This window comes from Syngnathus floridae, chromosome 15, assembly GCF_059516105.1.
Source record: "Syngnathus floridae isolate MCC-2025c chromosome 15, RoL_Sflo_1.0, whole genome shotgun sequence".
Lineage (NCBI taxonomy): Eukaryota > Metazoa > Chordata > Actinopteri > Syngnathiformes > Syngnathidae > Syngnathus > Syngnathus floridae.
Window position 1 is genome coordinate 3805001 of NC_142427.1, and position 20531 is coordinate 3825531.

General features: G+C 45.0%; 4 protein-coding genes across 8 annotated transcripts in view; 1 reads left to right on the forward strand and 3 right to left on the reverse strand.

The window, feature by feature from the left end:
- mcama (melanoma cell adhesion molecule a) overlaps positions 1 to 592 on the reverse strand; it is a 13976-nt gene extending 13384 nt beyond the window's left edge. Inside the window, exon 1 of the mRNA XM_088398617.1 lies at positions 416 to 592. The gene's annotated coding sequence lies outside the window, so the exon portion shown is untranslated. The remainder of the gene's footprint in view (positions 1 to 415) is intronic.
- A 2639-nt stretch (positions 593 to 3231) lies between these two features.
- Positions 3232 to 11701, reverse strand: tmem120aa (transmembrane protein 120Aa). Its single transcript, XM_088398942.1, is given in 13 exon segments — positions 3232 to 5671; positions 5749 to 5817; positions 6271 to 6335; positions 6488 to 6580; positions 6647 to 6708; positions 6781 to 6846; positions 6932 to 7021; positions 7088 to 7141; positions 7143 to 7178; positions 7256 to 7315; positions 7397 to 7582; positions 7641 to 7759; positions 11504 to 11701. Coding segments are annotated over 13 exon segments (1089 nt in total). The 5' UTR covers positions 11582 to 11701; the 3' UTR covers positions 3232 to 5560.
- A 1048-nt stretch (positions 11702 to 12749) lies between these two features.
- pfdn1 (prefoldin subunit 1) lies at positions 12750 to 13678 on the forward strand. 2 transcript variants are annotated; one of them, XM_088398948.1, is made up of 4 exons: positions 12750 to 12859; positions 13148 to 13314; positions 13377 to 13461; positions 13552 to 13678. In XM_088398948.1, the coding sequence occupies exons 1-4, from the start codon at positions 12800 to 12802 to the stop codon at positions 13633 to 13635; spliced, it is 396 nt and encodes a 131-aa protein (XP_088255074.1). In that variant the 5' UTR covers positions 12750 to 12799; the 3' UTR covers positions 13636 to 13678. The 2 variants fall into 2 exon arrangements, with proteins under 2 accessions (XP_088255074.1, XP_088255073.1); XM_088398947.1 differs by having other exon boundaries at positions 12769 to 12859; positions 13555 to 13678.
- A 31-nt stretch (positions 13679 to 13709) lies between these two features.
- On the reverse strand, positions 13710 to 17883 carry ttc1 (tetratricopeptide repeat domain 1). Of its 4 annotated transcripts, XM_088398946.1 has the most exons (9): positions 17742 to 17878; positions 16816 to 16913; positions 14847 to 15129; positions 14705 to 14765; positions 14520 to 14632; positions 14351 to 14387; positions 14133 to 14281; positions 13958 to 14012; positions 13710 to 13888 (listed from the first exon to the last, which is right to left on the reverse strand). In XM_088398946.1, the coding sequence occupies exons 3-9, from the start codon at positions 15126 to 15128 to the stop codon at positions 13758 to 13760; spliced, it is 828 nt and encodes a 275-aa protein (XP_088255072.1). In that variant the 5' UTR covers position 15129; positions 16816 to 16913; positions 17742 to 17878; the 3' UTR covers positions 13710 to 13757. The 4 variants fall into 4 exon arrangements, with proteins under 4 accessions (XP_088255072.1, XP_088255069.1, XP_088255070.1 ...); XM_088398943.1 differs by having other exon boundaries at positions 14520 to 14765; positions 17742 to 17883; XM_088398944.1 differs by lacking the exon at positions 17742 to 17878 and having other exon boundaries at positions 14520 to 14765; positions 16816 to 16932.
- Positions 17884 to 20531: the final 2648 nt, after the last annotated feature.

Consider the following 20531-nt stretch of genomic DNA (forward strand, 5'->3'; position numbering starts at 1 on the left):
CATTATCACTTGTTTTCGAGAGGGGCTCCTTTGACTCCCGCCTTTAGCTAAAACACTTGAATGAATTATGACACCCATAATCTCCGATTGGCATCGTTAGCAGGTAAAAAGTCCTCAGCAAATTTTAGGGTAAAGATACGATGCGACACTCAAACAAATATGTACGATCAGCTATAGGATGAGCATAGGTTCACCACTGAGTCAAAAATAAAAGGTTCCCCGCCCTTGTATTACGACCGCAAGAAAATAATGGAGTTCACTCGTTGGAGTTCATCACAAGGGTCATCCTTCCACCTCAAACTCGTTTAAGCACAATGTTCCCAAATATCTGGAAGCATACAATGGCGCAATCCGTCTTCACGAGTTGTGTGTCCCAAGACTTGTGTCCTCATAGCGCACGGCGTCAGATCCTCACCTTAATCAGAGACACCTCTCGGTCCCCTTTCAGGGCTTCACTTCTTCTTTCGTCTCCTTTGATCATGGCTGTGATCTAAGCTCCCAGAGGAAGTGAGCGCACGCCCGGCCCGCTCCAGATAACAAGCTTCCCTGGCGGACGAGCTTCTCATGCCCCGACGGAGCGGCTCTTGATTTGCCTCCTGCAGGGAAGCCAGTTGGCTTGAAGACAGAAGACAGTTGCGGAACGTCTCCTTTAAGATTGGCCTGTGGCATATTTTAATTGAAAAATAATTATATATTTTTTCTAATTTATTATCATCATTATGTGTAAGGTTTTGCCGCTCCGCAAAATGTCCCTTATCCAAAGACTGTACATTTCTTGTCAAGGAACTATGCTGCAGTGGGATGAGGCGCTTTATTTAGATAGATGTGGCACCACCCTATGGCTTATTGCAGGGGTGGCCAACCAGGCAGAGACTAAGAGCCACATTTTTTACTGCGTTACCGCAAGGAGCCACATGATACACATGAGCACACATGAACTACCCCCCCACCCTCACCCCTCCGCCCGCCAACCAGACAGAGACTAAGAGCCATATTTTTTACTGTGTTACCGCAAAGAGCCAGATCCTACAAATGAGCACACGTGAACTACATCCCCCCCCCCCCGCTCGGTTTTAATTGGGCCACGTTTAGCTGCGCATTTTTCCCTGCCATTTTGAGAGCGAAATTTACACTAATTGTTTCCTCGAATGGGTTTGCCCCTCCTCCTTTGCGGGAATTCACCTCATGCGCATGCGTGTTTGACGAAAATAGCATATTGAACTCAAGCGAAGCGAACACGCAGCGTTTGACGAAATTACCATATTGAACTCAAGCAAAGCGAACACGCACAAATAAATAAATAAATAAATAAATAAATAAATAAATAAATAAATAAATAAATAAATAAATAAATAAATAAATAAATAAATAAATGCAAAAAACAGAGATGGGGACTCGAGTCACTGTGACTTGGACTCTAGTCGACTCGAGTCGCTGTTTTGATGACTTGTGACTTGACTTGACAAAAAATGAAAAAACTTGAGACTCGACTTGGACTTGAAAGTTAAAGACTCGGTACTTGACTTGACTTTAGACACGATGACGTGAATGACTTCAGTGTTATTTAGTTCATGTTTTCAGTTTGAATATAAAATTAATAATACATTTAAAAAAAATTAAAATCGATAACACGGTAGGAGCGCAGGCTGAGAATGGCGTTGTCATGACTGGATCACTACCCTGTCAATCAATCAGTCGTGCCCTCTCTACCTACCGAACTTGTTTATTGGAGAATCACGCCCCTTTATATCAGACATGCGCAAACATGTCAGCGGGAGCGGTACCGCGAGTCATCACCTTCGGCCATGGCTGTGGACTCGGACTCGGGGACTCGGGGACTCGGACTCGGTCGGACTCGGTCATTTTTGCCGGACTCGGACTCTGTGCTGATTTTGACCGAGTCCACCGAGTCCGACAATAAAAAAAATAAGTTCAATTTTATTTTCATCATGCTGCTGAGAATGCGCGTAGGAATACTGTCCACAGCCCTGCTTACGATCAATGCGGCCACGTTGAGTTGCACTTAGGCTGATGTTTACATTATGTACCAATGTCAAGGACGATTATGTCACCCAGGTTATATCATTGATGTGTTTTGATAGATGTGGGGTCGTGTTTAGATAAATGTCTGAGCTATAACGGTGTAATTAATGATTAAAAAATATTATCTTACATGTCCTGTGTTTCAGAATGGTTATTTAATTGGGCGAGAGTGTGTGTTTTCAAGCGTTTTGCCTCATGCCAATGGCACTCAGGGCTAAGGGTGGGCTTCAATGACTATTTTTGTAAACCCACGCATTTAATACCATGTCAAATAATATATTAGAGTGTAGGTTATGTTCCAATGTATCCACTTCTATCGGTTAAATTGTCAACGGTACATTTATGACTACTCCATGAGTGATCTACGTTATGAACTAGCACAACTCCGGTAGGGCAGGGAAAATGTTATTGATCCGATGTCCGATTGGAACGTCGCCTCACTTTTACGTCCACGCTCTCAGCAAGGGATTCTATATAAGCCGAACCAGCCAGTGTGAAAGCAGTTGCGTTCGTTCTGGTAGATTTTATCTAAATTAGCTTGGAATAAAGACTAAGCAGTTACATGAATTAACAGAAAAAAATGGACAGCCGGACTCGGTGGTCAAGAGGCCGGACTCGGACTCGGTGCAAAAATCCGACCGAGTCCACAGCCGCAATTACTTTTATGACGGCAAAAGACGGACAGCACAGTGCGAGATATGCAACAAAAACCATTTCTGACAATGTTGAAAATTGAAGTTTATAGAGCTCTGGTGTCTCCAGATGTTACAGATGAAACATAAAATGTTTCTAATGCTCTTTGTGTTTCTTCTTTCAGATTTTTTTTTCAGATTATTTTTTCATATTTGCAACTCAAATGTGTCAGACACTGTCGGCAGACGTTCATTTGTTTAGATTGAGCTGTCAATAAATCATTGTATGAGGTAATTTCTTTTTTGTTTGATTCCATGGTGTATTTTACTGAATATCAGTAATTACAGTGCAAATCCAAATTATTGTCATATTTTTTTTAACAGGTTAGACCAGGGGTGGGCAAACTTTTTGACTTGCGGGCCGAAGTGGGTTCTAAATTTGGACCAGAGGGCCGAACCAGGAGTAGATGGATGTAGTGTTTGTGTGAAGTAATATAAACGACCTGTAAAGGTCATTGCATAAAAGGTTTTGGCCTTTAGTAGGTAGTAAAGTATGGATATTCATACAGTTTTTTTGAAAACAAATGCATTTATTAACAGCATTAAAAAAAAGAAAATTCACCAAAAAACTGCTATCAGTGATTCTCATAAAATACGACACTGTTATTATGAATAACAGTCTCCATCACTTCAGTGCCTGCAGGTCAGAAGAATGAAAGATGTTTATCTTATGAGATCACATCAAACGGCAAACATTACGACCAAATATATCATCTTGAAGAATCGGTGAAAGCATACATCCAAATAAAGTAATCAAAACGGCAACATGGTGAGGGGTATCTGAAAATCAGAGCAGAATTTTAACTCACAAACACCTGGTAACAGAGGTGAGGAAACGGGAAACACTTCCTCAAAGTAAGCCTTAAGAACTTTACAGGTTAAGATTAGTCGCAAACAGGTGGTGCATCAATGTCCTTGAGCATCCTGCATTGTTTGAAAATGAGAATGGTCACTAGTTTCAATCCCTGCTATTTGCACAAATCATATTCAAAATGCATTTTTTTACAACAAACTTGAGAGCCTCCCCTTCATTTTCAGTGGGAACAGTGTTGTTGGTCTCCCTTTTTTTGCTAGTGCGTCATAGTCTGGAGTAAAATTTGTTGTGGCAATTCTTAGGAGATATCCGAGGTGTTGGTCCGTTTACCTAGATCTGTGACGGGTTGATGTTGATGTTCATGTGGCTGAACGTCATGTCGCATACGTCAAGCCAAATTGTCCACTCTTTTTTAAACACTCGGCACGCAGTGTCCACCTTGCTTTTCCTTTTCATTTTAATGGAAGGATTCCAGGGGAAGGTTTGTGGGTGGCTTTTGTGTAAAAATGTATCTGAAAGCTCAGCGCGCGAATTACAAGAATGCTGTCATTGCAGGCAAAACGACCCAAAAAAATGTTTAATAATACAATTTATTCAGGGTTGGCGGGCCGGATTAAACGGTCCCGTGGCCCGGATGTGGCCCGCGGGCCGTAGTTTGCCCATACCTGGGTTAGACACATTGGACAATGATGGTTACTTAAAGTTACTGATATCTTGTCTTTTCACTACTAAGATCAGATTCTGCAGGTAAAATTGCAATAATAAGGTGATTTGACTTGGAGTTGACTTGGAGTTGACTTGACCTATTTAAGGACTTGACTTGACTTGCCCAAGAAAAAAATGACTTGGGACTTACTTGAGACTTGAAGGTTAAGACTTGAGACTTACTTGAGACTTGCACATGTGTGACTTGGTCCCATCTCTGACAAAAAACAAATGTTGAGATGAACGTAAAGGAGCCACATGGAACCAGGCAAGGAACTGCATGCGGCTCGTGAGCCGCGGGTTGGCCACCCTTGTCTTATTGGGTGATTGAGAGAGCTTTATTTTGACAAAACCAGTGCCTAATATCTCTTCCATTCAATAAATAAAACTAAAGGTGAGCAATCCTTAGCTTAAAAAGACATGGCAGGGTCCTTTCCACATCCTCGATTCAGTTTATCCCTGGGCTGCTGGCAGCTTCTAATGAGGCACATGAAAGTGGCCAGTGCGAACTGGCATAAGAGAATACCCCCTCCACCAACCTCGCCCTCCAGCCTGAACGCATACATTCACCCCCCCTCCCATCTTCAGAAAGTTCCGCCGCAGCAAATTGGGTGTAAAGCTGCTTTTCATCTTAAACTTTCAGATTTTATGCCCCCCCCCCGACTCCTTTCATGTCTTTGTGTCAGAAAATGTTGAAATCACAGAGCAGAGGACGTCGTGCGCAGTCACAGGAATTTCACAATTGTGAGCTCATGCATTTCAATGTGCGCGCAAGGTGCTCGAACTCTGTGTTCGCATATCTGCAATTCTAAACGAAGCTTGTAGCGTTCCAAATAATTACACAAAAATGACAGTGACTTAACTAGGGGCAAAACGGGAGGCAGCGTCTCAATGCCGCTATCTTTTGGACATTTTCAGACACTGCATTTTGTTCGCAGCTAGAAGGCGGTGGGTGAAATTTCAATCGTGCGTTTTCACTATCGCGAGCTATTTCGTCAAATGTATTTCACCAAGTGAAAGTGATGCAAATTTGTCCTTCACAATTCCGATTCTAGCCGCAAAACACCAACAAGAAAAGCCGTGTGCACTGCAGCATTGTCGAATCGATAACATTGAGTAGATAACCTAAACGCAAGGTGCCTTGGTGTAGGAGTGCTTTTATTCAGCACGTTTTAAAGGCAAGCCATACACCAGAGGGACACACTTTCCTTCTTTACAAGGTCTCCCAATGAAGGCCACTCGAGGAGAGCGGATAAGCTTTGCGGCGGTCAAACGGAGGTCGGGCAGGGGTCGAAACGCTCAAGTCCTAGGACTTGGGTTGGTTCGGCTTCATCGTGTACTTATGGTAGACCACCCCCAGTGTGGTGAAGAAGTTGCCCAGGAAGAGCGTCATGTAGGAGCAGCCGCACATCACCACCTCGGCCGCAAGCAAGCATTACGTTTTTCAAAAGCGCTTCAACATGGGAAGGCAAAGGTATTCGGCCAGTCACACACCTGCCACTCTTTACATTCCGGCAGCCGGAACATCTTGAAGAGCGTGATGCTGTTGTACACCTGCCAGAACTGTGAGGATGACCGACAACACATTTTAGTCAAACCGACACATTACTTTGCCTTCGCGAACAGAAACTACTCACTGGCAAACATTCTGACTAACATTATTGTGGTACATCTGTAAGTCTGTACTATACAGCCCTTGTGGCCATGACAAAATAAAGTGAAATAAAAAGCCGCCCAAAAATAGTTCAAGTTTCCCCTGGCCTTCTATTGAAATGCGCCTTTGTTAATTTACACTTTCATCAAGTACAATATGAACGGGTGCCTGGTCACCAAACACAATTGTTTATTTTTTAATTGTTATTCTTTTTTTCAAACAAATTTATGGCACTTCTGTTCATTTTAACGGGGAGGCATGATTTGCGTTAAAAGGTTTTTGTGTTGCGGGCTTGGCCCTGTAAAGAATTCAACTTGCATTCTCAAGGCACAACACGATTGAGCAGTGGGAGTTCAACTCACTTGACCGAAGAACAAGAATGGCAGCAGGAAGGTGAGCCCCCGCCACATCCAAGACTGAAAACCCTCTGAAGTAGTAAAAGAAGAAACCTGCATCAAAACTAGGAAGCTGTTTGTTGGTTTTGGGCAATTGTATTTTGCCACTTGCTCGATTTTGGCCACGTGGCAATACAGAGACGCGATATCATACTGCAACGCCCTGCGAAGGAGCAAAACAAACCAACAGTGAGGTCCATGTTGTGTCGCTCTCCGAGGGCTCGTAGTCGGTAAAGGCAGCCGCTCTGATAGTAGTACTGCAGAAACTGGACGAAACCTGAGACAAAAACAATCTGATCACATGCAAGGCCGCGCAAGCTGCTCATGGCGCCAGCCGCTTTACTTTGGTACAAGCAGTAAGAGAGGAACTGGTTCCGAAACATCTGGTACAGAATCCCCTCAGGCCTGCGGGCAGACACCGGCAAAATGTCACGTCGGGCGTGGGCTCGACCAGAGAGAAGGGAAGTCTACGCTCACCAAGTGAGCATTACTCCGGACAAGAAGGTCGACACGTAGTGATGGAACACCCACCAGCCTCGGATCCTGAAAGCGGACGACGGCGAATAGTATGGCTCGGACGGTCATCAACGTGCATTCGTCCGTCTCTGACGTTTGCGGAATGGCCTACCTGGAGCCGTTGTTGATGAGGATGCTCTCGCGGATGGTGAGCGTGCAGTAGTACCACACCAGGAGGAAGTTGAAGAGGGCGTCTAAAGCTCTGCCAGAATCAAGGCAAAGCTGGAGGCGGAGCCGTTGAAGGCGCAGCGGGCACTCTTTGACTCACCTGTAGCTGAACAAAAAGCAACAGGTGAAGGAGAAGAGGAAGAGGATGACCGTGAAGATTAAACGTCTCGTATTCATCCTTGTAGGCAAATCTGCGCAGCGGAGACGGAGTTGGGAGACGTCAGCGCGTGCCCTGGAGGCGGTCGCCGTGACGATGGGCGGCACTCACTTTGACTGCTTATTGAGGAGTGTGACATTGACGTTTCCCAGAACCAGCGTAAGGTACAACCTGCAAAGGGGCATGCGAGCGCACATTCAACAAAGCGATGGGGCGACAAGAGTGGCGAGCGAGGGGAAGCGTGCTACACACATGAAAGCACGCCACCACTCGGGTGCCCTTTGCTCCGAACCGAGGCAACCGAACCCGTTTGGCTTCGGGAGGAAGGCTTCCATCTCGAAGAAGGTGCGGGCTCGCTCGTCCGCCGCCGCCCGGATGTCAGCCACAGAGTCTGCTTCCACTGGACTCAACTTGCGCCCGAGCCGCTCGGACTCGCATCTAAAGACAGGAAGTGAGAGCCTGCGCCACGACGCGTCCCAGCGCCAAATAAGCCTACCGCATGAGCGACGACGAGAGTTCTTTAAGCTTCTTCCTATGGCGGGCGATGGCAGAAGTGCAGCGACTTCGCAATTTAGTGACTTCCTCCAGCTTCACTCGGCACAGGCGATGTGTGTCCTGAGGAGCAGACGGCCCACGATTAGCTTTGCCAAGATTCTCGGCAGTTAGACATAGCGTTCTAGACTCTGTTCACAGCCTGGGCTGATCCTGATCCTGATCCTGAACTCTGATCCTCCGGCCTCTCAGTTGAGAGCTTGTGCTTCCACGATACTTCCTTGACACCAAGTACTACTTTGCCATCCGTGAGGCTCCTGGCGCCCTCTCAGAAAGAGCACCAAATATAAATCTAGTATTACCTGCAGGAAATGGGGTCAAAATACAAAAAGTCCTGCCTAGCTACAAAAACAGATATGCTCAAACCTCATTGAATAAAGTACATAAGCAGACAAGTATATTCACATATTAAATAAATAAAAGAAACATTTTAAGCATATAATTATACCTACACACCAAATCAATAAAGAAGACATAACTAGACATTTTTGATAAGTGGTGATGAGAAAGGTTTTTATAACTTTATGATCTGATATATTTCTGAGCACTTTGAAATAACAAATGACTTTTGATATATTGCCTAAATAGCTTAATGACCCTTAAGGAACTGTGTAATGCATGCCTGATGTTTTTTCTCTGAATCATGGACACGGCCAGAGTCGTCTTGACCGTTCAGTACTTGATTGTATCTTATGTTTTGACTAATGCTAGACGCCAGTTTTTGATTACTACTGAACGCTCTGCACAGAGGGAAATAGTTTGCCTAACAAAGAAAAGATACGGTTGGAAGCATGATTAAACTAAGAATAAGCAAAGACATGATGTATCAAAAGAACAGCAATAGATTAATGATGTCACAGCCAAAAGCTAACATCATTTCGTACAAAATGACAAAATTAAAAGAATAAGAATGAGGTACGACAGTGTATGTCCAAGATTGGAGAAGAATGTTCACAGGAAGGTCACGTGGAGATAAAACCAGCAGGTGCCAGAAGGAGCCGCCCAAAGACTCGGCCAAAGATGATCGCCAAGGCCGAAAGACGGGAGGGAAGACAACAGCCCCCACCCGAGAACTCGGCCAAAGATGATCGCCAAGGCCGAAAGACGGGATGGAAGACAACAGCCCCCCTCCACACACACACACCAACAGCCCCCCACCTACACACCGAATCGCCCATAACCAGCACCACTCCCTTGGAAGCAGACTCTCCTTCGAACTTGCCCCACCCCGAAGACTCATCACCCATCAATCTCGGCCCACAATGTGCTACTGAACATAAAACTGATCTAACAACCTTGGACTTTGCCTTTCCTGAATGGAGACTTTCCGCTCTTGAAGGGCCCAGCGCTGTATTGTACTTTCCTGAGAACAGAGATTTTTTGAACAAGAATTGTGATTGAACTTAACCAATCTGTGTAAGTCTAATTTCTGCTTCAGTGTCTTTGCATTTTCCTAAATCTGAAGAAATCAAACGAGCACGCAGTGAGTAGATTGGATAACAGGTGATTGGCAAAGGCTTTTGCCGTGAGGCGCAGATAACGCGCTCCCTAAATGGTGGACAGAATCCAGCAACCTACTAAATTCAAATCTAAAAATAAAAAACGTATTCAAAATTAGTCTGTATGACATCGGACAGTGACAGTCTTAATATCTGAGCCCGAGTGCACCAAAACTGCAATGCAGCACGTCACAATAGCTAGGACTGTGGGGAAAATGTTATTTCAATATCCATCCCTCCCTCCCCACCGACTCACGATGTCCCGAGTCAAGGTCAGCAGCACACCGTCTCCACTGTAAACAGTATTAACAGTGCACTGCTTCCCCCTCCTGAGACGCCGGTTGGTGGACCAGAATTTCGTCTGGCCTCGCCAATCCATGCCCGATTTTTGGCGTATTTCGTATAACAGGTGTTGTGCTCGATTTAGTTCCCCCGTGAGATTTTGTTCCCCCTGCCGCGGGAGCGCGCACGCCTTGTTTGGAAAGCGTCGTTCGGCGTCAGCACTATGTTGTTTTCAATAAAAACATGAAGAACTCACGTTTGCGTCAGTCAATTTTAATTTTTATAAAGAAATATTCTCATTTGAGGTCTTTAAGTTCATCCGCGTTCTGCCATTGAAGCGGGGTGCATTCAAAGGCCAGTCGTACAGACGGAACACTCATTCACTTCACCAAAAAGCAACGATATAATTACGTGAGCTCTTTGCATAAACCTCGATGCAAAGAAACTCCTCCTTTTGGGTACCGTTACATGCTACAAGGAGTATGTATTACAAAGGAGACTTTATACTTAATTGTGATCATCATTCATCCATCCATTTTATTACTCAGGTATTTTCATAGCAAATTAATATTGTTGCATTTATTCATTTGCTTTGAAATGGCAGCGGAATATAATTAAAGGCTGACACTATAGCAATGTCAAACATTTAAGAAAAAGCCACACACGTTTTGTGATCAAATCTTTCATTACGAGAATGATTTGAGTGAATTGATTTGAATGAATAATTGAGAAGAAATTTCAGTTCTGAAGCCTCCTTTTGTCCCAAGCAAAGTGACAGGTGGTGGGGAGGGGGGATAAAAAATGTAACAGGAACTCTATAAAAAATGTCAAGCAGTGAGGATATGTTCTCCCCCTTATTTTGAAAACGGTGAGTGCTGGACTCCAGCTGTTTTTTTTCTGTCTTCCTGGGGGTCTGTTCAGGTTGTGTGGCAAATTTGAACAGAATCCCTCATTCCTAGGCCAAATTACAGGGGGGGAATACATCCTCACGGCGGTCCCGTGAGGATAAGTTCCCCCCCCCCCCCCCCCCCCTTATGTGAGTGCTGGACTCATATACGGGCCGCCGTGAGGATGTGTTCCCCCCCTGCAATTTGGTCTAGGAATGAGGGAACCTGTTCAAATTGGCCACACAACCTGAACAGACCCCCAGGAAGATAGAAAAAAAGCCAGTCGATGTCCAGGACTCACCGTTCTCAAAATGGGAGGGGGGCACAAATTCTCACGGCTTGACATTTTTTTATAGAGTTCCTGTTACAATTTTTATCCCCCCTCCCCACCACCTGTCGCAGAACGCGGATGAACTTAAAGACATCAAATGAGAATAATTCTTATAAAAATTAAAATTGACTGACGCAAACGTGAGTTCTTCATGTTTTTATTGAAAACAACACAGTGCTGACGCCGTACGACGCCGTACGGCATCGGTTTTTCGCTTTCCAAGCAAGGCGTGCGCGCTCCCGCGGCAGGGGGAACACAATCTCACAGGGGAACTAAATCGAGCACAACCCCTGTTATGCCCGGGTTTTTGCCTCAGCAACTGCCCAAACCGCGTTCCGCTTGGCCATCCGGCACCTGTCGGCTGCCTCCAGAGTCCCACAGGCCAAAATAAACTAATTAAAGTAACTATACTAGTACTTGTTTACGACCGTCCCGCTTTACGACATAAAAAAAACACACGACATTCGGAAATAAGTTTTTCAGTAAACTGTAATACATTTATGGCCCAATTTCATTGGATACCCGCTGTACAATGACAATAAGGGCATTATATTCTGCAGATATATTCGAATTACCTCGCCGACATAGTACGTAACATCGTCGGAAACCGAAGTGGTGACAACGACGTCATTACACAAGAGGTATGTTTCATTATTCGTTCGCGTGTAGCCCAAAGACAAAATAAAAGCGGCCAGTGAAGAAAACGAATACAATATTTAAAAAACACACACAAGGATCATGACGTCAACTCCAAGTTAGCCTCCTGGCTCCCTCTGCTGACTAAGCCTACAAACGGTGAAGAACTCACCTGAATATGTTGATAGTCCTTCTCCAAATCTCCCCACTCGCGTAAACACTCCGACACACCGGTCGGACTGAACAACATTTCGGCTCTTACTGGAGGAATGTAAATTACTTGAAGGAAAAACGTACAGGACTGACGAAAGTCAAGTACAGCTCGCTGCAGTACCAATGGTAGAGCTGCCCCAGAAAAAGCCCAGCCCACCAGAATCAGTCCCTCCGACAGCCAGCATTGATTTAAAGTAGTGTTGTTTACTTATTGTTTTTGGTTGTGTTATTTTTTGTTTATTGATCTGTTTAGTTTACTGGTGTGTCAATGTAAAAGAAAGTTATCAATATTGATGTTTATTGTAAACATTCAGTCCTTCATCCATCCATTTTGTATACCGCTTGTTCCCACGGGGGTCGCAGGGGTGCTGGAGTCTATCCCAGCAGTCATCGGGCAGTATAGGCGGCGGACACCCTGAATCAGTTGCCAGCCAATCGCTGGGCACACAGAGAGGAACAACCATCCACACTCGCACTCACACCTAGGGGCAATTTGGAATGCTCAATCGGCCTACCAAGCATGTTTTTGGGATGTGGAAGAAAACCGGGGGAGCCGGAGAAAACCCACACGGGCACGGGGAGAGCATGCAAACTCCACACAGGGAGGGCTGGAGGTGGAATCGAACTCGCACCCTCCTAACTGTGAGGCGGACGTGCTAAAAATATGCATGGGTAGGCTCCAGCACGCCCCAAACCCCGTGGGGACAAGCGGTACAGAAAATGGATGGATGAAATTATTATTATCATTATTATTATTAAGGTCTGCTTTTCTCTCCTTTTAGAACCGAATAGTAAACTTTGGCAGTTGGGCATCACGTAACTCATTCAAACAAAAATGATTTTCGGTTTCAGCTTTTAAAATAAAATATACATGTTTATTGATATTAACAATAATTTTATTATTTTAAGGTCTGCTTTTCTCTCCCTTTAGAACCGGGAAGTAAACGTTGAAGCATGTTTATGTGTAACACGAGCGGGCCAATCAAATGTCTAGCAGAAGGATAGGGTGGGAGATGCTGCTTGTTTTGTAATATACTGTAATCTATTTTGTTCTGAAATAGTTTTCGGAGTGAGTCTCTGAGCTGAGTTTCAGATTCACGGATGACTAAGACGTTGTAAAAACAACAAAAATATAACACACGCATATGAACAAAACTGCATGATGAATAATCCCAATTATTTGTAGAGATTTAAAAATGAAATATTGTGCAATTGCCGGTGTAGCGGATGTTGTCAAACGGAGTCGGTCAGGCGCATGCGCAACACCGGAGCTGTCAGGAAAATGGCGGCGCCCGTCGACTTGGAGCTGAAGAAGGTAATTCCTCGTATAAAGACGCATGAACAACATGTGCGACGCATTGTTTTGCTATTCGAGTCTCAACCGAGGCCTCACGTGTCTTTGCGTGTAAGCTTCGAAATGTTCATAGATGAGAATGGCAACGGTTGTGCGCCGAGACTGACGGGCGATCAGTCCATTGTTTACTAGTCGTTGATTGACCGCGAGGCCGGTGCGTGTGTATAGAAAATAATGTTGCGTATGTGAAGGCGTGGTCCGGGTCGCCCTTTGAATGCAAGTAAGCGAGTTGGTGTTTGCGGGCGTCAGGCCTTCTCTGAGCTGCAGGTGAAGATGATCGACACACAGCAGAAGGTGAAGCTGGCCGACCTGCAGATCGAGCAGCTGACGCACGTGCAGAAGCACGCCAACCTCACTCACGCAGAGATCAACACGCTCACCGACAGCACGCGCATGTACGAGGGCGTTGGACGCATGTGAGTCTCCCAGCCGTCCACCTGCCAGCGATCCACACTCTGACCGCCTTCATGCACTTCAGGTTTATTCTGCAGTCCAAGGACGACATCACGCAGCAGCTCAAGGTCAAGCAGAAGACGGCTGAAGAGAAAATCAAGGAACTGGAGGTAGCTGCTTCATTTCACGTTGCACCTTTTAAGCTCAGCCATGAGTGATTTCCTGTGACGAGCTGCCGTTGCATGTTTTGTGCATCCCAGCAGAAAAAGGTGTACCTGGAACGCAGCGTCAAGGAGGCAGAGGACAACATTCGGGAGATGCTGCTGTCCCGGAGAGCTCAGTAATTGTTCCGTCTTGGACTCGAGCTCAATAAAGCACTTGTCACCACCTGATTGATAGCTCATTGATCAGCCCGGGGTTGGGATAGGACAGCAAAGGTTTATTGTGGAAAGACGGTGCGGCGCAGTCACGTGTTATTGGGCTTGTTGACAAAGTTGATGGAGTAGGAGCCCGTGTTGGTGTCCTGATTGACCTGGAAGTTGCTGGTGGACAGGCCGAACGGTCGCAGGACCATGTTCCCCAGCTCCTTCAGCTTACCTGCCCGAGGCCAATAAAGGTCATGGATCATCAGTCCCGATTACAAATGCGGACAACGTGGCTTCCTACCTAACATTTCTTCCTTCAGCTTCTCATTCTTCTCATGGATCTGCTGAGGTAAGCTCTGTGGAGACAGGAAGGAGTTGGACTTGCAGATCAGAACCCCAAACAAACAAAAGAAAGAGCCCGCTCCAACAACTCGTCCCATTAAAACAGCAACTCCGAAATTTTGACCTGAACTCACCACGCAGGCCCGCCTGGCCGCCGCCTGCCCAGGGTCTCGCTCCAGAACCTTCTGGTAGTCGTCCAGCGCCTTCTCCAGCTGCTCTGTCTGCTCGTAGAGCTCAGCCCTCCTCAGCAAGGCCTTCAGGTAGTCTGGCTTCAGCTCCAACGCTAGCAGCAGAGCCATGAAGTCAATTTGGCTGGCAGCCCTCCAAACATGAAAAAATAGCCGTCACTCACCTCTGGAGCAATCGGCAATCCCGTCATCCTTCCGGTCCTGATGCAAGAGGGTAAACGTTCCTGTTAATGCACGGCTGGCGCCACCTCATCCGTAAGCCGGCGTGTCCACTTGGGAGACTTTGCTTACTCGCGCCGGAGTAAACGTGTTAGCATGAGCGTGCTGCATTACCAGGTGCAGTCGGGCAGCCGCTCTGTTTGAGAACAGGACGGCTTGATCTTGGCTGAAACAGCGCGGACACAACACCAACGCTTGCGTGTAGCTCTGCTCCGCCAGAGACCAATCTGCGCAAACACACGCCACGCAGCTCAAAAGCGACGCGTGTACTATGCTGGTGAATATGATGCTCAGCTGACCTCCATTTTTAAAGTGGCAATTTCCTTCCTCCTTCAAGACGAGACTGTGCAATCGTCGGCTCTGAGGTGACAAAAAGGTGACAGCGATGGCCCATCAGAGCGTGCAGGTGTGTTTTTGACATCAAACTTCACCTGCTTTTACCTCCTTTTCCTCCTCTGTTAATTTCTCCTCTTCCTCCTTCTGATGCTCATCTTCCACTTCTTTACCGCGCTCCTTCAAGTCGTCATCGGAATCGTTCAGTGTGTCCTCAAGCGGTTCTATTCTTGTGTCGTCCGGCGTCTCGCGTCTCATGTCTGTCTTGGCGTGTCGTCCGTCCCGGTCTCCCCGGTCCGGATGCTCCAAAGTCTCTTGGCAGTCAAAAAAGTCCTCCCGGTCCACAGCGTCCTCCTCGCTACATCTCAGCTCATCCGCTGGCCTGCTCATCCTCAACAAATGAACAACAGAGAGGAGACTACTAATTTGACAGATTTTACTTTAAGTAAAAATTTTCAGAACCTTCATAATGCCCATGTTCACGACCTTGAAGAGGCCTCCCAGAACCTTTCTGATCCCAACTTGAGACTCGTCGTTGAAAATTGTAATACTATCAATGTTTTTCTATCACCACTTGAACTTGAAGAAAATTCAGACTCGAAGAACCACCAGAACCTTTCACAACAAGCGACTGACTAAGTGATGGATTTTAATGATTTGTTTTATGTCGCACGTACACACAGACACAGGACAGAATACAATGAATTTGTTTCCAGACAATCAAGAGAAATTAACGTGTTCCTAGTTTTTTGCGGAATTGGTGTTGTTCGTGCTTCGGATTCAAAGATGACCATTGACTAGATCGATGAGCAGGGATTGTGGGTCTGACTGAAGAGGCCAATCCAGGCCCTGAAGGCTTGCCCACATGTGGGACACAGATGGGTGGGTGTAGTCGCTGTAATGGCAGCAGCTCGGGTATTGCCTTCAGCACGTTTTCTCAGCACGTCTTATTCTGTGCTGCATCGCGTTTCGGCTGCACGAGCTCCAGCCGTGAGCCAGCTTCGGTGGTCCAGAGCATGCATCTCCCAGCTGTTGGTGTCGATGCTGAGGTCTCTGAGGGAACCTTTCAGGCCGTCTTTAAAGCGTTTCTTCTATCCTCCCACTGTCCGTTTGCCCTGGCACAACTCGCCGTACAACAGCTATTTCGGCAGTCGGCTGTGAGGCAACCTCACGACGTGCCCAGCTCATCTGATCTGTGCTTTCTGTAAGAGGGTATCTGACCTATATATATACGATGGGCATGCCAGCTCGCTCAAGGACCTTCGTCAGGGATGATAATGGCAAATGTGAAAAAGCACGTAAAAGTAGCAGGAGGGTATACGCTGTCGCGGCGGGCGGGCGAATGCCCGCGAGAGTCGCCAAGGCTAACGTTTCACGGCCAGCAAGCCGGCCGCTCCCCCCCCCATATATATATATATATAAAAAAAAATGTCAAGGGATTTATACGGTTCAGGAAAATACTTACGACGGAAAAAAACACGGAAATCAGCGGAAAATTCTCATCCCTGCTTCGTGGATTTTGTCTTGCCATTTGATGTGGAGGAGTCTGCGGAGGCAACTTGGGTGGAGATAGTTGAGCTGTTGGGCGTGTCTACTGAAGACCATCCAGGTCTCGCTGGCTTAGAGAAGGATGGTAAGAACCACTCTGCGGTAGACCTACACCTTAGTGGACAGACTGAGTCCCGTTCGCTCCCACACGTTCTCATGGAGTCTCCCGAAAGCAGCGCTGGTCTTAGCGATCCAGTTGTTGACCTAAACGTGGATGTTCACCGCTCGTGAGAGGGTACTGCCTAGCTAGGGGAAGTTGTCCATTGCCTGTAGCTTCTGCCCTATGACTGTGATATGAGGCTCCAGGTACGGCTTTCCTGGGGCAGGCTGGTACACTACTTCAATATTTTTGGTACTGCAGAATTACGATGCTTACGAACGGAGTAAAGGCTAAAAAGTCGACAGACATGTTTGCAAACAGCGACTGTCGTGATCTCAAATAACAGTTGGACATCTAAACGTTTTCACAAAATGACATTAAGAGGACAAACAAACTTAACCGACCACATCGTCTGATTAGTTGACTTACCTGTTAGCAACGCGAGCCCGCTATGAATCATCCAAAGCACTTCCGGGTTGTTCTTCGTCGTCGTCCGCCTTCCTCAGTACGTTCATCTTACCCGGCTTCTGTTTTGAGAAAAAATGGCTCATTCTGGTGCAGAGCAAAACAGATGCGTTTGTCGTTTAGAATTTTTTTTTTTTTTTGGTATACTTGCAAGACAATTCTGGTCTTTTGTTTTAATAGATGTGACAATATGGCTAGTTACCACCCCGTGTGGGCAAGTCAATGAATTACTATCATCAAATAAATATTCTTGATATTGACTCAATGAATTACTATCATCAAATAAACATTCTTGATATTGACTTTATGATTGAAAAAACATTTTAACCGGTTAATATAAAAATAAATGTATAAAAGACCTAACTTATTTGAGCGATTTCTGAAGGTGAAGCAAATCTCATCTGCGCATGCTCTAATCGTTCAAATCCAAGTTTATTCCAGTCAATTAATCAAAAACGTAACTAATCCTAACTGTCAAGTCTCAACAGAGAGTAGAGTATCAAACGACACAGGCATGTTGAAAATTGATTAAAAAAAACACACAGAGGTTGAAATGGTCCAAATCCCCGCTTTCAGCGTTGCTTTCCACCAGTTTTAAATACCATTTGGTAGTCATTACCTTACCCACAATGCAACCCAGAGATCTGCAAGTGGCTTATTTGAAATAAGTAACGTTTTTGATTAAACAAATAAAACCTCAACTCTGTTTAAAAAAAGGAAACCTCCAATACGTCTGCTGGATTCTGTCCACAATTTAGGGAGCGCGTTATCTGCGCCTCACGGCAAAAGCCTTTGCCAATCACCTGTTATCCAATTTACTCACTGCGTGCTTGTTTGATTTCTTCAGATTTAGGAAAATGCAAAGACACTGAAGCAGAAATTAGACTTACACAGATTGGTTGAGTTGAATCACAATTCTTGTTCAAAAAGCTCTGTTTTCAGGAAAGTACAATACAGCGCTGGGCCCTTCAAGAGCGGAAAGTCTCCATTCAGAAAAAGGCAAAGTCCAAGGTTGTTAGATCAGTTTTATATTCAGTAGCACATTGTGGGCCGAGATTGATGGGTGATGAGTCTTCGGGGTGGGGCAAGTTCGAAGGAGAGTCTGCTTGCATGGGAGTGGTGCTGATTATGGGCGATTCGGTGTGGAGGTGGGGGGCTGTTGGTGTGTGTGTGTGTGGAGGGGGCTGTTGTCTTCCCTCCCGTCTTTCGGCCTTGGCGATCATCTTTGGCCGAGTTCTCGGGTGGCTCCTTCTGGCACCTGCTGGTTTTATCTCCACGTGACCTTCCTGTGAACATTCTTCTCCAATCTTGGACATACCGTATTTTCCGGACTATAAGTCGCTCCGGAGTATAAGTCGCACCAGCCATAAAATGCCCCAAAAAGTGAAAAAAAAACATATATAAGTCGCTCCGGAGTATAAGTCGCATTTTGGGGGCAATTTATTCGACAAAATCCCACACCAAAAACAGTCATGAACGAGCAACAAAAGGCTAAACGATAGCAACAACAGGCTAAACGATAGGTATGCTAACGTGACAAACACAAACAAAGAGCTGAGAATGGGCCTGACGTAACATATAGAGTGATTAAGGACAACTATTACATGAATAACATGTTTATAAAACCATCAGTGTCACTCCAATTCATTAAATAGCAACAACAGGCTAAACGATAGGTATGCTAACGTGACAAACTCAAACAAAGAGCTGAGAACGGGCCTGACGTAACATATAGAGTGATTAAGGACAACTATTACATGAATAACATGTTTATAAAACCATCGGTGTCACTCCAATTCATTAAATAGCAACAACAGGCTAAACGATAGGTATGCTAACGTGACAAACTCAAACAAAGAGCTGAGAACGGGCCTGACGTAACATATAGAGTGATTAAGGACAACTATTACATGAATAACATGTTTATAAAACCATCGGTGTCACTCCAATTCATTAAATCCATCGATCGTTCTTTGTCAACAATGGGTGCGCACGGCTGAGGGCGCTTGCACTTCAAAATATTCCACAGGCTCATATAACGATAGATAAACTATATTTCAAATAACTATAATACAAGCCAATAATATTATCAAACCATCCGTGCACTTTAATTCCATTAAATCCATCGATCAAATTCCTCGTCCTTTGTCAACATCGCCGCACGTGCGCCCTGACGTCAGCCTCGTCTTTATTCCACAGATCTACTATATAACTATATTGTAGCGTTAACAAAATACAAGGATAGACGTGGGTTTGGTAAACGGCTCTTTATTAAACAAAACAAACTTCCAAGCGTGTGGCGGCGTGGACTTCCAGACAGACCGGGCGTGCGTAATGGCCATGTCCGAGCCCCGTGCACCGTTCGCGGACAGCCACTCGGCCGAGCGCCGGCCCCCGACTAAGCGGAGACCGGGCGCGCGTAAAAGCCATAATAGTTTTTCAAACCTTCTATGTCACTCCAAATCCTTAATTCCTTCAAACTCTTTGTCCTCCGTGTCACTTAGAAATGATCACCGCTAATGATGCCGGTAGTCCTTGTGTGGGCACTTTGTATGTAAACAACCGGCGCGCCGCGCTACTGACGTCACTTAAAATAGTAATCCATTGGTACATCACGGTTCTCCAAACTTTCTTTCTGCTGCTCGATTACTGTTTTCAGCTGCATATTTTACAACTTGAAGTTTGTAACCTGCAAAATATGAGTTTCTTTTTGGTGCCATTTTTCTTAAACCCACCCAGTTGATGAGTCACGGCCAACGGTAAAATTTAGAGCGCCCTCATCCAGTTTCGTCTGAAAATATAATTTTTTTTGGTTGTTTTATCAAAGTCAAAGTCTGCTTTACCGTCGATTTTTTTTTTTTTTTTTTATATACTAAGACACACAAAGAGATTGAAATTACGTTTCCACTATCCCTCGGTGAGATAGTACACATATGCATACAAGCAACACAAAAAACCCCAAGAAGGCACTAACAATGAATAAATAAGAGTGTTGAATAAATGATAAATAAACAAATAATAATAAATAATAATAATAAATATAAGAGGAGCAAAAATGGAGCAAGTGTACATACAGCAGACAGTGGACTTGGATATGGTGCTTTAAAGTGTTAATTGCTTTATTTGATGTTTTCTCTATTTCTTATGTTTTGAATATGTTCAAGATAAAGATATAAAAGCATGTGAAGTGATCAACTATACTAAAAATAACATGGGAAGTGGTCAACTATACTTGTAAGTGATGTCTTAATGATCAAGTAAAAATTTGTGAAAAAAAACATATATAAGTCGCTCCTGAGTATAAGTCGCCCCCCCACCCAAACTATGAAAAAAACCGCGATTTATAGTCCGGAAATTACGGTACACTGTCGTACCTCATTCAACCGTATCTTTTCTTTGTTAGGCAAACTATTTCCCTCTGTGCAGAGCGTTCAGTAGTAATCAAAAACTGGCGTCTTGCATTAGTCAAAACATAAGATACAATCAAGTACTGAACGGTCAAGACGACTCTGGTCGTGTCCATGATTCAGAGAAAAAACATCAGGCATGCATTACACAGTTCCTTAAGGGTCATTAAGCTATTTAGGCAATATATCAAAAGTCATTTGTTGTTTCAAAGTGCTCAGAAATATATCAGATCATAAAGTTATAAAAACCTTTCTCATCACCACTTATGAAAA

Bases quoted from the DNA above. Each gene is read 5' to 3' on its own strand.
- pfdn1 (XM_088398948.1), top strand. From the start codon at position 12,800: ATGCGCAACACCGGAGCTGTCAGGAAAATGGCGGCGCCCGTCGACTTG. The intron at 12,860-13,147 runs GTAATTCCTCGT...TGCGGGCGTCAG, and splicing joins TCGACTTGGAGCTGAAGAAG to GCCTTCTCTGAGCTGCAGGT. The intron at 13,315-13,376 runs GTGAGTCTCCCA...CATGCACTTCAG, and splicing joins TACGAGGGCGTTGGACGCAT to GTTTATTCTGCAGTCCAAGG.
- ttc1 (XM_088398943.1), bottom strand. From the start codon at position 15,128: ATGAGCAGGCCAGCGGATGAGCTGAGATGTAGCGAGGAGGACGCTGTG. The intron at 14,388-14,519 runs GTAATGCAGCAC...CTCTTGCATCAG, and splicing joins CGGCTGCCCGACTGCACCTG to GACCGGAAGGATGACGGGAT. The intron at 14,013-14,132 runs GTGAGTTCAGGT...CTGTCTCCACAG, and splicing joins CGGCCAGGCGGGCCTGCGTG to AGCTTACCTCAGCAGATCCA.